Source organism: Conger conger, chromosome 12 (genome assembly GCF_963514075.1).
Source record: "Conger conger chromosome 12, fConCon1.1, whole genome shotgun sequence".
NCBI classification, from domain to species: Eukaryota; Metazoa; Chordata; class Actinopteri; order Anguilliformes; family Congridae; genus Conger; species Conger conger.
This window is the reverse complement of record NC_083771.1, coordinates 3,918,648-3,935,951: the sequence shown is the minus strand read 5'-3', so window position 1 is coordinate 3,935,951 and position 17,304 is coordinate 3,918,648. Positions and strand designations below refer to the sequence as shown.

At 41.7% G+C, this 17,304-nt stretch overlaps 1 protein-coding gene across 1 annotated transcript in view; it reads right to left on the bottom strand.

Annotated features, from left to right (window-relative positions):
• Window positions 1–9,310: 9,310 nt before the first annotated feature.
• LOC133141447 (uncharacterized) overlaps window positions 9,311–17,304 on the bottom strand; it is a 32,927-nt gene continuing 24,933 nt past the window's right edge. The window contains exons 14-21 of the mRNA XM_061262019.1: window positions 16,377–16,544; window positions 15,948–16,121; window positions 15,443–15,532; window positions 14,963–15,046; window positions 14,152–14,270; window positions 13,727–13,835; window positions 13,100–13,263; window positions 9,311–12,681 (exon numbers count right to left, since the gene is read on the bottom strand). Of these exons, the coding sequence (XP_061118003.1) occupies window positions 12,579–12,681; window positions 13,100–13,263; window positions 13,727–13,835; window positions 14,152–14,270; window positions 14,963–15,046; window positions 15,443–15,532; window positions 15,948–16,121; window positions 16,377–16,544 (1,011 nt within the window). The 3' untranslated portion in view covers window positions 9,311–12,578. The remainder of the gene's footprint in view (window positions 12,682–13,099; window positions 13,264–13,726; window positions 13,836–14,151; window positions 14,271–14,962; window positions 15,047–15,442; window positions 15,533–15,947; window positions 16,122–16,376; window positions 16,545–17,304) is intronic.

Here is a 17,304-nt window from a genome sequence, read left to right as displayed (position 1 = left end):
GTATAACTAGTGGAGAAACAAAAGTAATGGCCTATAGCCAGTACGATATAGTCTGTATGTATGCTGTATCAATACAGAATGAATCGAGACCAAATAAATGTAAAGCACATTATAGGTAAGTGTTATCGGCTGTGGATTTTTAAATCTAAATATGAATAAACAGCATAGAATCCATATAAAAAAATATTGAGATGAACAGAATGTTAAAATAAGCAGCAATCTTACCACCGGGAAACATTAAGCAGCCTTCTAGAGTGTTCTAGAGGCATGCTTGGACAGTCGGACACAGCTGCGTGTCCATGTACAAGCGTGCGCCATTTTGAGACACGGGAGCGATCCAAAAACAGTAGAGACTGGTAGGCCATAGTCAAAGTCTGTTGTGATCACAAGTTCAGCCATGACCACTTGTAATGTATGTGGGAAGACTGCAGTGTTTCTGAAATAGTTCTTATCTAGTATGGTCCCTTTACCGTGAGACCGTTATATCTCAGTGAACAATTTTGTTGTGAAAAATCTGTGAAATCAGGTGAAAACCTGGCTACATTTTGTTTGAAAAGTGAAGGTTTTGTAGCTGACTAAGCCATAGCCAGGCTATGTTGTAGTTTACTTGGTCCATTTACAGCATGCTAAAGCACCTCTCCATGTACAGCAGATTTCTGTCTTAGCATCTAGATCCTAGCTCCTGCCCTCTGCGTGCTGAGCTAGTTCTGCTTCCTAACATCCTCGTTGGGAGGAAAATGCCTGTTTTCTGCAGTCTCAAACACTCGTGTCGTTGTATGTGTAATTTCCCTAATTAATAAGGACTGTTGTGAGACTAAAAAGGCAGTGAAAATGTCACAGTCTGCTGCCAAAAGCGCCACATGGTGACATGTTTGCACTCCCGGGAACATTAGCGTTGTTTCGGTACACAAGAAGTCATTACAGGCCTGATCTCCGTGCATCAGGTCACATGAGGGCCATGAGACTCAATGCTGACATGCTCTGTGAAAGGTTTTATTCACGTCTGCAACAGTGCGCACTGTGCAGCCAGAAAACTGCAAGATTCCCCCGGGGAATGGCATATCTCCTTAGTCAAGCGTAAGAAATACCTTTAAATATGACAATCTTTGGACCAAATTTCAGACTTTTTCTCACTGATCCATGCTTTTGTACTCCTCCGCCCTCAGTCTCCGTATGAAGATACAGTCTGGGCACCTTCTGCCAACAACAACAGGAAGGTTATTATGACTAGTGCCCAGTGGACAACCGAGTCTTATTCGCCCACCTACGGCTCACATGTTTACAGAACTATTACATAGCATGTGGATTTATTTTTCCAGTCAAAACTTTGAGCAAACTGATTACATGATTTAAGAAAAGGAAAGGTCTACAGTTTGCTTACTGTCGTTTGAACTTGTCATTTTTGAAAGTTTACATTGTACGGAGGATTCCCTCTTTGCTGTTGCGTGCCTGTAATGCTCTTTGACCAATAATATCCTGTATAATCCTTTGTATAGGTTGTGAACTATTAAATATTTTAATGCAGAAAAATACTAAGCAAAACTATATATATAAATACTTATATATAGAGATGATGCATTGACATAGATATACGTAACTAAATAGCAAGTTTGAATTGGTATCTTGAAGAGCATTATTTTTAAAAATGTTCCATATGTATTGGAAAAAAAGAAAACATGCTTTAAATATTGACATGCCTGCAGTTTCTTAAGTGTGTGCACTAATGACATTTTGCCAGGTTGTTAAATGTTTCAATGCACCAATAGCATGGGAGTGAGCTTCGAAATAGCCAGTGTTATGATATCAGTGTGTCCCCTTGAAGTCTGTTTCTCTCTGGAGCTACTTGCACTGAAACTGGCTGCAAGGCAAGCTGAAGAGAAGATGACTAATGCAGTTAGCTTGATCTCATTAACTTGATTGAATGAAGTTTTGTGGCAAATGTCAGCTTTTCCCTCTTGTTTTTGAGGCTGTTTTGTGAGATGATTTAGTCAGATGTGGGTTTAGCTAGATTATCATATGTTTGGAGTTTTGTTTAGTTTTTTCTCTTTTTTTTTTTTTAGGTGACACACAAAAATTATTTCTTTTTTAAAACTCAAATAAAGTTTTAAACACCACATGGTGCTTTATCAAGTGGAGCCTTTGTCGCGTCTAATATTTACAGTTCAAAATATTTAGTTTTCAGGTCAGAAATGATCAATTTATCAGGTACATCTGTGGTAGCAATTCAGTGCATTAAAGCTTTTGACTGGTTCATGCCGACAGGAAGGCGATAGTAACTGAAATAGCCACACATTACAACAGTGGTATGCAGAAGAGCATCTCTGAACACACAACACATCATAACTCTAAGAGGATCGGCTACAGAAGCAGAAGATCAATAAGTCCAAAAAAATCAGTCCAATAAATACCTAATAAAGTGCTCACTGAGTGTAGGTTAAGGGAAGTACACTGTTTTATGGAAATGCGGTGTTGTAAAACTCACTAAATGTTGGAAGTTTGAATTCTATCTGAAGATATTCTGTAATGGAGTGATCCATCTGTTTCATATTCTATAATCTAGTTTAAGGGGTGAATGTTTTTTGTGAAATGTATCGTGAGAGTTGAACAGCAGCCCTTGAAATCTCACCGTATACTCTCCTATCCAGTGGACAAGCACATCTATGATATGACCGATGTCCCTGTCTTTAGAGTATGTCATAGAGAGGTAAATCAAACTAAAACACGATCAACCTGAATGCATTATTATCACGCTCAGGCAAACTGCTTACTGTGAGACGACAAGATTATAATAGTATAATATTTAAGCTGTAAATGTAAAATTACTAGATTCAAATATTATAATATTTAAAGTGTGAATATTTTAAGAAGACATGTAGGGGCACCATCATAATGAGCTGCTCCTGCAAGTCCTTCTTAAAATATTTAAATGTTATACATTCTTCTAAGGACTAACCTCGTTCTAGAAATGCATTAATATTTCCGTGAAAGTCCCTGTATGTGCTTAAATGAAAGTTTAGCTGGAAAACCATGGTGATCCTCCATGTGGTGCCAACTGCACAGTTAAAAGCAGGGCGGTGGTTGGCTGGATATTTGCACTTAATGAGTGAATTCATATTGATCTCTGGCAGACAGTCTGACAGCCACATCAATACGACCTACATCATGGTCACACTTCAGTACAGATACTTTGAAACTAATACACTGTATCTTGACAAATGTCTGTTAAGTGAATGCCTACAGCATCCAGATGATTGTGAAGATTGCTAATGCCGTGTTTTTGGTAATCTACTGTACCTATGAGGGCAAAGGGTGAACTGTTGACACATTCCAGGAGGTGAACTTGGCCATTTTATTTCTGTATTTCTGTATTTTTCAGATCTGGATCTCTAGATATTTGGAAATAAAACAATTAGATGGGATATTGTTGTGGTTCCATTCTACAAGGTGCTAAAGAAAAGGTAGTGTGTCAAACCTTTAGATGTCTGCAGTACGGAAACAGAGGTACTGCGTGCTTCAGCCATGAAAGACGTCTTTTAGGCAAATTATTATGATCATTACATTTTTTATTTAAAGAATTTAAGAAATGAATATAGTTATGTAGTTCCATTTGCTCTCTTACAAGAATTGTATTTTTAAACATCATATAAATACTGACTGCCATGTACTTATTATATGCTGTTTATTGTAGCTTTCTTTGCACCTCCTAAAAACAAATGAATTCATGCAACAGTTTTGTTCCCATTATTGTTTTTCCACAAGTGACATTAGCAAGGCATTAGCAAGGCTATACACAACCCACATGTACGGTAAACATTGTCACTTAGCCAGGTTGTCAATCTTGATTAGAAACAAACATTAACATTTAAATGAGGGTGTTGGATAATCCAGGAGGACACTTGTGCAGGAGGTGGTTTTGTTTAGAATTTTCTGCAATTTAATTACACATTAGAGGGATGCAGTTGTTTTACATTGCAAAATTCACTACAACATATTTTTCTCATACATCTTATTTGAGTGAAATATTCCCATCCACCCAAATAAAGGCCCATCACTGAACCTAAAGAGAAGCGATTTTGCAGAAGTGCGATTGGACAAAAGATTTGAAATCGATTCTTAAGGGTGACAAAAAATGCGTTTTTGAAATAAATCCTTCATTTGCGAGCATCTCTCTGGTGCAGGTAAGCAGGAAGATTGGATGATATGAGTCAAGTTCATGGTGGTGCGAATCATATTTCAGTATGGAAGTAATGCAGGTCTGATACAGTGAAATGGGATGAAATGGGATTAGACAAACAGGAAGCTGGGCTGGGAATTATGTAGCAAAATCCAGAAGGAAACCAGACCAATCAGATTCCAACTACAAGAGTAACAGATTCAACATAGTAAAATAGTGAACAGGAAGGAAGTACAATCTTCCACTGATGCAATCACTAACCATTTACGGGGTTTAGAGGATAAAAAAAAACATTTCTTAGTTCATTCTTACTGGGGTGACATAAGAGCAGTCGTCTGGCAGTCGGGGGGTTGCCAGTTCGATTCCCACCCTGGGTGTGTTGAAGTAATGCTCCTGACGAGCTGGTTGGTACCTTGCATGGCTGCCAAACGCTGTTGGTGTGTGAGTGTGTGTATGCATGGGTGAATGAGAAACATCAATTGCACAGCGCTTTGGTTAAAGGCACCATATAAATGCCAACCATTTACCATTTAGTTGATATTATGATGCGTCTGTCCCAGCTTTGGAATGATGCAGCTGGTGAACCTGCAAGCAGCTGCTGTAGACTTCTCATCCTGCTGAGAGACTGAATACTGCATCCTGACCAGGTACAGGTACGTGTGGTAAGGAGGGGAAACAGCCTCTCTTATTTTTATTTTCTTAAACCACCACCTCATCGGAGGATAGTGTATCATTTTTTTGCATAAAAAAAAAAAAATCTGTTTTACATTTGCATAGTCACATTGTTAATGCCCATCCACTGAAAGGCCTCCAAACCTCCCATATTGAACCCAACCCCCCAATCTTACAACTGGTATGTACCTTTGCGTAGGTCTATAAACATCGGGGAAGGATATTATAATATACACTCAGTGAGCATTTATTAGGTATTTATTACTTATTTTTTAGACTTCTACTGCTACAGCCTATCCAGTTATGATGCGTTGTGTGTTCAGAGATGCTTCTTTGCATTTACCACTGTGGTTATTTGCATTACTGTCACCTTCCTGTCAGCTTCGACCAGTCTGGCAATTCTCCTCTGACGTCTCTCATTAATAAGGCGTTTCTGTCTGCAGAACTGTTGCTCACTGGATTAAAAAATAATAATAATTTTGCATCATTCTTTGCAAACTTTAGAGAGTAGTGTGTGTGAAAATCCCAGGAGATCAGCTGTTTCTGAGATACTCAAACCACCCTGTCTGCCACCAACAATCATTCCACGGTCAAGGTCAATTAGATCACATTTTTTCCCCATTCTGATGGTTGATGTGAACATTAACTGAAGCTCCTGGCCTGTATCTACATGATTGTATGCATTGCACTGCTGCCACACAATTGGCTGATTAGATAATCACATGAATAAGTAGTTGTAACAAAGTAAAAATGTTCCTAATAAAGTGTTTGGTAAGTATCTTAATATATCATAATATGTCTTCTTCCCTTCTGTTACAATGTCAAGCGTCTGTCATAGTCCTCTGCGAAAATCACGAGACAAATAAAATTGAATTGAACAGAAGTTTTTCCAGGTGGAGGATCCAATCAGTTGAGGCTTTTTGGAGCACTTATTCCAATGCTTAGTGCAAGGCGTAATGTGTCCCCATGCATACTCATTCAATGCCTCCCAGACAATGGTGTTCATGGCCACAGGTGACACACTGGAGTCTAATAAAACTAATCAGCTCAGCATAGATTTCACAAAGTCCTCATCAGACAATGAAAATGTACCAGACTGCCAATGTATTCTTCGTGCTCTTTCAGAGGAGAAAGACATTTCTGGAACAATTATGCAGTGGGCATAGGCTAGTAATCGTCTAGGGTCTATGTTAGCAGTGTACCTAAAGCAGAACAACATTATAACAACAAACTTGTTTTATTTATCGCAAGTCATATTGTCGTCTTATTTTATATATTTTTGTCATATCACGCAGCCCTACTCCACACAGAACATCTTTCAAAGCGTATGATGTACAACACCCAGAAAAAATATAAAGACAAATAAACAGTCCAAAGACATGCATGTTAGGCCGATTGGAGAGTCTAAAATTGCCCGTAGGCATGAGTGTGTGAGTGAATGGTGTGTGTGCCCTGCGATGGACTGGCGACCTGTCCAGGGTGTATTCCTGCCTTTCGCCCAATGTATGCTGGGATAGGCTCCAGCCCCCCTGCGACCCTGATCAGGATAAGCGGGTTCAGATAATGGATGGACGGATGGATGTTTGTCAGGGTAAAAAGGCAGAATAATGCAAGGCCTATGTTGTCAATTTCCCAGGGAATCGGCCACTTGGCATAATGTCTAGTCTGAAAGTCCAAACACACTGTTGTGTATGTCACAATATTGTCACAATTGGACACAGGAGCCATTTGCCTTGCCATGGCTGCTGCAAATGAAACTCCGCATTGGAGGATTTCCGCAAGATTTCAGCCTCCATCTGCCCTACACAGAGAGACATGTGCACTAGTCTGAGCATATTCTCAATGGTAGACGACTCTCCTTCTGAGCGGACTCCATTTTGTATTTGTGTGCCTCCCCCATAGCTGTGTTGATCATCACAGGCCGGCATGCTGGGACAGGAATGTGCTTCTCCTGAATCCTAATCTGTCATTAATGTGCTGCTGCTCCCTGTCTGACTGGCTCTTCTGGATCAGGTCACATTTAAAAAGACGAGACGTGTCTTTGGCGTTTAAACAAAGTTAATGGCTTGCTTGCGTGTGTGTGTGTGTGTTTGTGTGTGCGTATGCACGCGTGTGGCACCGTGTGTGGGCTGGGAAGGACTGACAGCCTCCATCTGGATTTGTGTTCAATTAAATCCATCTCGTTGTCAAGGAGGTCTTTTCCCACAATATGTTTCAACTTGTCACGTACGCCGTTGGACAGATGCACAGTCTCTTCTTGTGTCTGTTTTTATTAGCAATTAGTTAGGGAATACAAATAAGGAGACAGGAGAAAACTGTTACCAATTTCACACACATCTACACAGGACCTCAGGGACAGGTTTTATGTTGTGCATCAGGATAGTGTGTGTGTTTACTGTAGGTGTGTGTGTGTGTGTGTGTGACCATTTACTTATGACACCCAGGCTAAACAAAGGGTGTTTTGCCCTTATGTGATTGTGCATGAAACAAGCAACAATAATGGAAGAACTGATTAAAATGTCACCTCACGAGAAAACATCTCCTTCACCCTATTGTTCATTTCCAAAACAAAATTGCTGAAGTTCAAAGTGCTGAGAGATATAGGCTGTACCTTTTAACTGTGTGGTTTACATCCTCCGCACAGTGTAAACAAAAGTGTCTAACCACATAGATAAGACTGCTTTTTACGTAAAGCGTCTTTCGAAAAACTTTCTGACGCACTCAATCCTTTGTTTGATCACATACTTCCATCGAACCGATAATCATTCATAAATTTGGCGGTAATTCGCGTGTGCACCGCGGCTTTCCTTACTTCCTTGGCGAAGTTTTCCTACCGGTTTTATGTGGACTTGTTATAGTAGCATAATTTCCAAAACCTTTCTAATAAATATGACCATTATGCCGGCGAGAGAGGAGCGGTTTTGGACACATTCAGTAGCACTGCGCCCCAGTAATGCATTAGTTATTGTAACAATTCATCAGATCGCAGGTTTATAAACAAAACGATGCTTCATCTTTCAAGCATATACAACAAAAGGCCTTCTACCTAAATATGTTTTAATAGTTTCTAATTCTTCATAATGTGCAATATGAAGGCTATTGTGTGCGTGATCGTGCAACAAAACATTTGGCACTGCTTGTATAAACTACGGCTAATGGTGTCAAAAACCAATACTGCTCCCCCTTCTAACCTTGGACCCCTGTGTTGGTGGGCCTCACGTCCTACCTATATAAACTTCCTTTTGGCTCAGTACCAGGCCCAGGCACAAGGGGGAGCCATCGCTAATAAAATGAATAACTAATAATACCATTCAATGGCCTTCCTTCTAATAATTCAACTATTAATGTTCGGCATATGTCGTTACAAATTCATAATAACTATTTGGTTCTAACAGTCCCCTTAAGAAACAGAGGGTGAATGCCATGAGCAGTCTATAATCCCAGCAGCCTGAATCAGAACTGTACGCTGCCACTGTGTTATTGTGACTCGCAGAACAGTGTTACTTCCACAGGGTCCGTAGATATAACAGTGTTATATCTGACAGCTGGAGGACTAGCACTGTGCCATGTGTTATTTAAAAAACATTATGTATCTGTTTTTGCACCGTATCCACAGTGACTGGCACACATTTCACACATAATTCATTTATACAGATGCAGACAGTGTGTACTGAAGCAGTTCACGTCATGTTGAGAGTTCAACAGCAGTGTCACACTATGGATCAGTACCAGATATAAGTCTAGCTTCTTGTGTTCAGATAGTCATTGTCTATCACTTGCAGGTACACAATACAGCAGAAATACGATTTCAGGTGAAATGAGCTCCTGGCTGTATTCTTCGGGCGACTAGAGGCGCAGATGCAAGTCCTCTGTAATATGTGTTCATTTTGATGACAACAACTGCTGTATATATTGTAGCAGGTCACATTGGTCAAAAACTGACCATAAATGTAATTTTACTTATTTCAATAAAAATGTAACTACAGCAACTAGCGTAAAAGCACTTTAAAATGGTAAATTATTTTCACGTAATTTTAACATTATTACAGAGCGATTTAAGCCAAGCCACTTGCAGAGAGATTCCACGTCAGATTTTTGGCTGAATTTGCATTAATTTCTGTACTTTAATCATAGATTACCATGTTATCAGTAGCTACAGTGTGTTTCCTTGTACTCATTGGACAGCGCTTGATCCTACAGCAAATCAATGATCCCAAACACATTGCTGAAGAAACAAAAAAAGCCAAAAACTGCTTGACTAGCCAAGACATTCACCCGATCCGAATCCAATTGAACACGTTTCAAATGGTGAACGGAAAATGAAAGGCAAGAAGCCACTAAAACAAGGATCTGAAGATGGCTGCAGTACAGGCCTGGTAGAGCATCACCAGGGAAGATACTCAACACTTGCTGATGTTTATGCTTCTCGCAGTCATTGTATGCAAAGGATACGCAACAAAGTACTAAACATGACTACTTTTATTTATGTACATAACATCAATATGTCCCAAACATTACATGCCCTGAAATGTAGGGCTTATACAAAAATACCTTTAAATAAGAGGTGAGAATGTGAGCCACGTGTGAATTGTTTGATTACCAATCTAAATGTGTGGAGTACACATTGCTAAAAGTTTAAGTTGCAAGAGAGATGGAAACATACAGTGCAGTTAGAATTCTTTAATGAGAAAGCTTATTTCACTTCACCCAAAAAATGTAATAAATATGCCATAAGACCTTTAAATATAAAAAATACCTTTTTTTTTTTGCAAATTATCCTTTTGTTCCTTTTCTTTGTGACCTGCATGCTTATTCTTACAAAATTAGTCATTTTATTATTTGGCAAAATAGCAAAATAGACAAACCACCACCTCACAGCTCATAGAAAGCAGATCCTTTCGGCCCTGAAGTTCCACTCCTAGACTTGCACAACCCTGGCACACCTAATGAACCAATACATTCGCTGAGACCCGTACCTTATAAAGACATAACCTGTCATATGTTAAGATTTGTAGTTTACAGTGTTACTAGTTTTTTAAACTCGTGAAAACAGCTACACTCCATCTCTGTCTGCTGTAGTACTGCAGTTTAATTTGCCTGCTGGACTTTTTTTTTCATGTGACATTCGTGACCCATCTCGACCCCCACGTCAACCCAGCGGGAGATTCTGAAGCGCAACCGAAACTCTAGGGTACGGAAGGGGTGGGCTTGTTGACCCCAGACATTAATACAAAGCAACCATCATTATGAAAACGTACATTCAAACAGCCACCTTATGCAGCAATCACATAACTCCAGTAATTATTATTCTCATTTCTCATACAATTGTCTTTTCATCTGGAAACAAAGTTGTTGTTTTTTTACAAATGGAAACTGTTAACAAACACATTTGAATATCAGCATTCACTAAGACGCTTAACCATTTGATACCACACTAACAATGGGTGTTATGTAAGTGCAAATATGGCACTTCATTCCTAGAAGAACAACTGTTTAAAGTTTTTACATTTTAATGTAGCCCACACAATACTTGTAAACAGTTTCAGAGTTCATAGTCATTCGTGTAAAATCTGTAGAACAATGTCAATATTCTTACAGATGTTCATAAGCAACAGGCATCACAAACATGTCTTTACAGAGTATGGGTACAAGAACTATCATAACAGCATAAACGCTTTCTGAAGCATTATAGTGTTACACAGTACCCCTTTAGGCCTTGTGTTGGCTACCTAATACATTAAGGCCCCTTTTTGTAATACACAATAAAGGTATCCTTAAATTCATGGTCCAAGTCCCTCCACACACTATATTCATGTAGCATTGCTTCAAGATTCAGATTGTAATTTGGGGGAAAGGAGCTACTGTTCAAATGAAGACCATTACACTGTTATACCTGCAGCTGTTTATCACCATTTAACACCACAGTGCAAGTGTCTGAGAGGTGAGAGTGGTTTGCTTATTGCCATGTTTTGATATGCCTTGTAGACCATAAGGCTTAGAATGAGATCCCAAAGCTGGTCCATCCGTTAAATATAAATGACAAATCCAATTGCCTTACATGTCAGAGGACTGTTTGACCTGTTTCCTAAATCAGTTGTTTTTCGACATTTGACTATATGTGTGAATGTACAATTGTGGTTATTTGTGGTATTGAAAACACATGGGCTTTCAGTACTTAATGCAAAATGCGTAATGTACACCCACCCTAAATCAACATATACAGATATAAAATCACAACCATACCCAGCCAAACACAAAATATCTGCTACAATGGTACAAAACAGAAAATAGTGTTAGAATTATTTGCAAGATATCCTGTACATGTAAATTGACAGGTTAGAGAGCTTGGTTGACAGAAGATAAAATATATTGAAAGTTGCTTTCATACATTAAATAAACCACTTCCTTCCATCAAATGCATGATAGTGCAGGGGAATAGTGTTGCCAGTGTACATCTGATGTTAAATGTAAATCTATTAAAGGCAGTGGTACTGTCAGGAGTACCACAAGAAACACCTCGACTTGATTTATACAAATGGTAAGCTGGGCTCAATGCCGACGTACTGTAAACAGAAAGCAGAAGGTTCACACAGGCAAATTTTTTGCAGCTTTCAACCTTTTCAGGATCTTAAGTCTAACAGATGAAGTGGCTCGTAATATACACCAAATCTTCCCAAAATACTCAAAATACATTCATTTATCTTACAATCCACGGCTGTGGACTCTATGTTCTTCTTCAGGGGAACACCGTCTCTCCATACAGAGAGTTTAGTGACATGAAAATAAGATACAGACCCATTATTTCACCCTCTCCCCGTAGTGTGTTTATATATGGCTGCACTGTGTCAGAGTTTGCGCATCACTGTCCGTTTAGTCTGTTCCACCGAACGTGCGTGTGGTCCCAAAGACTCTGCTCCACCGAACGTGCGTGTGGTCCCAAAGACTCAACTTCCTGTGGAGCAGTGTGGTAGAACTCCACTTGTCCACATCCATGAACTGTAAGTTCTCATGTGCCCAACAGAGGACTTTTCTCTCCTTCTTCTAGTACTCCACAATGCCAAATGGGTGGTTAATCCGTCCGAATCAGATGTCCAGTGTCTTAGGAAGTCCCGAATCACAGAACTGCTCCTCTGCAATGCTTTACATTTGAATCCTATTTCAAAATATTTCAGAAATCTAAAGAAGCTATTGTACATACGCATATTCATGGGTAACCCAGGCAAACATACTGTAATACCCAGAGTGAGGCAGATGAAGACCTCTCCATTATCTGTAGAGTTAAAAAAACTGACAATATCAAAATATCAATCTCCCTTTCCCATTACATCCAATTACAGAGTACAAGAAAATACGTACATATCCCTGCAAAAATAAAATAAGCTTATTTTTCAGTAATCATGAAGCCAACCCTAATGGCTTCAATGAACCTGATTATCTCCCTTAAATACAACCATTTCAGTGGTGTAACAAGAAAAATGAATACACAAACAGGCAGGAAATGAAGATAAAATATGTTTTTTTTCCCCCCCGTAACTCCTACCTCCTCTAACATACCAAACTTTGAAACCTGATAATCATAGATCACTCCAAATAATTTTCTGTCATATGTTTGGATAATGGTGAAGATTTTGGGTCAGCATATTGCACATGCTCATTGGCTGGTTCTGCAGTGGTCTGCAGGTACTGGGTAGGATGTGACTGGTCGGTGGAGAACAGGCCCGGTTCTGACGCCTTAGACAGCACTGGATATACCCAGTGTTTCCGGCTCGTCGTCATCGCTCAGGTCCAATCGGAGGTTGTCCAGCGTCTGTCTCACCGACAGGGCCTCACTCCGCCTGCGGGCACAGAACACGTGTCACTTCCTGTCTCTGTTCACCAGGGCCACATTTCAGTGTGGTTGCGCAAAATGGTCAAATCAGTAGCCTGTAGCCTAGCGGCTAAGGTGCATGACCGGGACCCGGAAGGTTGGTGGTTCAAGCCTCGGTGTAGCCGCAATAAGATCTGCACAGCTGTTGTGTAGTGATTGTGTGTCTCTGTGTGTATAAGCATGGGTGTGTGCGTGTGTATGTGCACGTATGTGTTTGCACATCCACGCGTGTGCCTGTGTGAGCGTGTGTATGTGTGTGTGTGTGTGAGTGTGAATGTGCACGTGTGCATGCTTGCATATCCGCGTGTGTGCGTTTGTGTGTGCGAGTGTGTGTGTGCACGTGTGTGTACTTGTATATCCGCATGTGTATGTGTGTAAATTCTCACTTGGTCTTAAGGTGCTGGTCCAGCAGTTGTTTCTGCAGCCGGGCGGACGTCTCCCTCTCGTCCGCCAGCTCCCTGGCGGTGTGGCGGTATTGTGTCTCCTTGCGGCTCGCCTCCTCCTCCACCTCGTTCAGCTGCCGCTTCAGAGAGCGGATCCGCTGTGCCATCTGAGGGCAAAGCGCAAGGGTCAGAGGTCACTTACCTGCCCTCACATACTTTTACTGAACACTCTACATCAGGGGTTCTCACTCCTGATCCTGGAGAGACACAGGGTGTGTGCAGGTTTTTGTTTTCACCTTAATATCAGCAACCGATTCAGACCCAAGAAACCAGGGGAGTTGAGTTAACGGTGTAATCAACTGCTTTCACTGATCAATTAAGTGCTGAGTAACAAGGAAAGCCAGCACACCACACCACACCTGTGGCTCTCCAGGACTGCTCTATATGAATGTACTTAGATTTTGAAAAACAAATGAACTTTAATTAGACTCATACTTTCATACAGTTTACGACAGCAGAGAACAATGAAACACAGAACCAATTCTTTCCTGCAAGGAAGGAGTGAGAAGACATGGCAAGCTACAGTTAGCTCTCTATCGCCACCCTGTGGTGTGTGAGTGCTTCTCTCACCAGATCCTTCTGCTCTGTGGCCAGCTTGTGTTCCTCGTCCATCTGCTCTGTCAGCTCACAGATTTTCCTCTCAAGCTTCCCAATGGCGTTCGTAAGCGCCAATTTATTCCTGCCAACGCACAGCGCAGCGATTTTACCAGCATTCACAAAAATATAATTTACCTCGAAACTACAGTTTGGGCATACAGTTGTAGTAACACTAAAAAAGTAAAGAATTAATGAAAGGAAGACTTTCTATTAACTACTACGGGTGGGACCATGTAAAATGAACACTGTTCTATTACAATGATATGAATTAAAAACCACAACAGGCAGCGTGGCTGCAGGAGGGGGAAGTGTTAGCAACTGCGTCACTGCTCTTTGCGAACGTTTTGCGGGCGTTTTGGAGACTAAGACCAGAGAGAGCGCACCGATGCCTCTCTCACCTCTCCTCCGTGCGGATGGTGTTCTCCAGGTCCTTCACCCTGTTTTCAGCCCTGGTGATAACGTCCTCCTGCACCCTGGAGCTCTGCAGCTCCTGCACCTCCACACGCAGGTCCCGGATCTGTCACAGAGCAGAGACACCAAGCTTCTTCACGACTCCGCACAACCGCTACACACCCCTGACAACAGTGCCGTTTGGCACTTCACTTTCCTTTACATCTCTGAATCATACAGCGTGTTTAATTTCCCTGCTAACAGAGAACGTTCTCACAAAGTTGCTGCCATGTATGTAGTGGCAATGTCATTATAACATTGGCAAAACATTCCAGTAACAACATTTTGTGTTAGCTGGATACTGTATATACTATTGAAGACTGTATCAGAAACAGTCTTCAATGCATGATGTGATCTTGAGAAAAGAATTTGATATACTGTTTTTATGGAATACACAGGTATGTGTTCTGCCATTAAGTAACTGGGACATTACATTAATAACATCAAGTCTTCTTTGGCATTGTCCAAACTTTGATAACGTCAATGTGCTCAGAGTACAAAAACACAACAAAATATTGCTCTCTCAAAAAGGAGATTTATATGGTGGCTCTAACCATTTACTGATCTAATTTAAAAAAAAATGCTAGTTCCCTTAGTTGTATTTTCATTGTATGCCAGGGTGAGTCTGATTATTCCATTGATTCAATTAACACACTCGGACATACAGTATGCAGCTCTTGCAGGATGTTTTCTGTCCTGACTTATGAGTATGTATTGGTGTTGAGCTTTGGTGGATGTCTGTAGCTGTAGGGAGCGTACCTGTCTCTCCAGAACTGCTTTCTCACAATCCCGCTGCTCGGTCAAGTCCTTCATCTGCAACAGCTTCAGCTGCTGCTGCTCAGTCTGAAAAGCACACGGATACAGGATAAGTAAAACAATCCACCGCTTCACTACAGATATGTCTGCGACAGAGGCGTTAAATGAACAGAATTTACATGGGCGAGAAACGGACAACAGCTACTTGTGTGAATTCATGACCGTCGTTTTATCACAGCTCATATGACAAGGTTTATTTACATTACTCCTGGAAGCTTGCTTCACCAAAACGGCACGTTGTTTCTCTCTTAGATTCAACGTCTCAACGTGTTGATTCTGATGCCCACCTGCTGTGCTCTTCTGAAGTCCTCCATTTTGTGAGAGGCTCAGTAAACACTTGGCAGTCTCCCCTGTATTATGAATGGTGTATTGTGCGTAGTTGAGCCGTAAGATGGTGGGGAGGGCGGAGTGGGAGGTGCTCACCTGTTCAAGGGCCCGCTTGTGCTTGCTGGCCCACCTCTGCTCGTTGTCATGCATCTCTTCCAGGTCACTCTCCAGGTCGATCATCCTCTCCTGTTACACAAACAGCACGGAGGAACACCTATACATTACAATACATTAGGCATTTGGCAGACGCTCTTACCCAGAGTGACATACAAGAAAGTGCACAACCATAACTAGGGACAAGTGCACTGAAGAACCCAAGAAGGAAGTACACTTCGAGGAATGACCAGAGAGATAAGAACTTGGACCTGGTAGGTTAATCTGATGAGCCAAACCGTCTTAGCAAACATAACGTGAACATACTCTGCTCTCACAGTGTCTTAGGCACGTTCTCAGAGACAGTGATTCAGAGTAGGGAACTGTGGCATCTCTACAGAATGGGACCACAGGGTACTCTTTCTACACAAACCATATTCGTCCCAAGATACTTCATAATTTTTCCGAGTGTATTTGGGGAAGACCGCGGCCCCTGGCCTGCCTGTACCTGGGCCTGTTTGAGCTGCTTCACCACGTCCTCCTTCGACTGGGCCAGGGTCTGCATCTCCATGCGCAGGTCCTCCAGGGTCCGTTCGGCCTGCTTGCACTGGAGCTGGGCCCGCTCCCTCAGCTGGATCTCCTCCTCCAGAGAGCGCTCCTTATCGATCAGCTTCCCCGACACCTGGACACACACAGCGCACTTCTGCATTCAGGGCCACTTTTACACTATTTGCTAAATGTGGACCCACACACACATGCACATGCACATGCACATGCACGTACACGCATATGCACACCCTGCAGGTACGCACATACACACACACACTCACTCACACATGCACAAACATGCACACCCGCACACAGGCACGCACACATACAGACACACACATGCAAGTACACAGATACGCACACACATGCAGGATTTGAATGTGCGTACCTCTCCCTGCAGGCGGCTGACGGTCTGATGGAACTTCTGGAGCTCCAGGTTCTTCTCCATCATGGTCTCCTCCAGCTCCTCCACCCTGGCCTCCGCATCCCGCTTCAGCTTCTCCAGCAGGCTGGTCTCGGCCAACACCTTATTGGACACCTGCCGCGCCTCCTCGAGCTGCCAGACACACAGGACACAGTACATGGTAAATATATATAGCACCTTTATCCAAAGCGCTGTACAATCGATGCTTCTCATTCACCCATTCATACGCACACTCATACACAAACCGCGAATGGCTGCCATTCAAGGCACCAACCAGCTTGCCAGGAGCATTTGGGGGTTAGGTGTCTTGCTCAGGGACACTTCGACACACCCAGGGCGGGAATCGAACCAGCAAACCCTCCGACTGCCAGATGACTGCTCTTACTGCCTGAGACAATGTCGCCCCTACACAGGTGGCTAAGGTGCATGACTGGGGCCCGGAAGGTTGCTGGTTCAAGCCCCCTGGTGTAGCCACGATAACATGTGCACAGCTTGAACAAAGCCCTTAACCCCACATTGCTCCACAGGCACAATTGTCCCTTGCTTAGTCAAATCAACTGTAAGTTGCTTTGGATAAATGCATCGCCAATTATTATTACAGTAGGGAGGGGTACACCCAGCGGCTTATTCGCAATGCAACATAATGATTAATTAAGCAGCTTTACTTTGTTGCATTTACATTTTTTTGGTTGATTTCAGGACTGGGAAAACACAACCAAGATGAAATTTTAGTTTTCGGAGGTCATCGTTTTGTGAAATGAAGCATTTCTGTCAGGCTAAGACACCAAATTAATTATATTAATTAACTCTCGCCCATGTGTAAGTCAATAAAAATAAAGCCCTTCAAAGGAAAATATTTCTCATTAATATTTCTAAAAAACACTGAAATAGA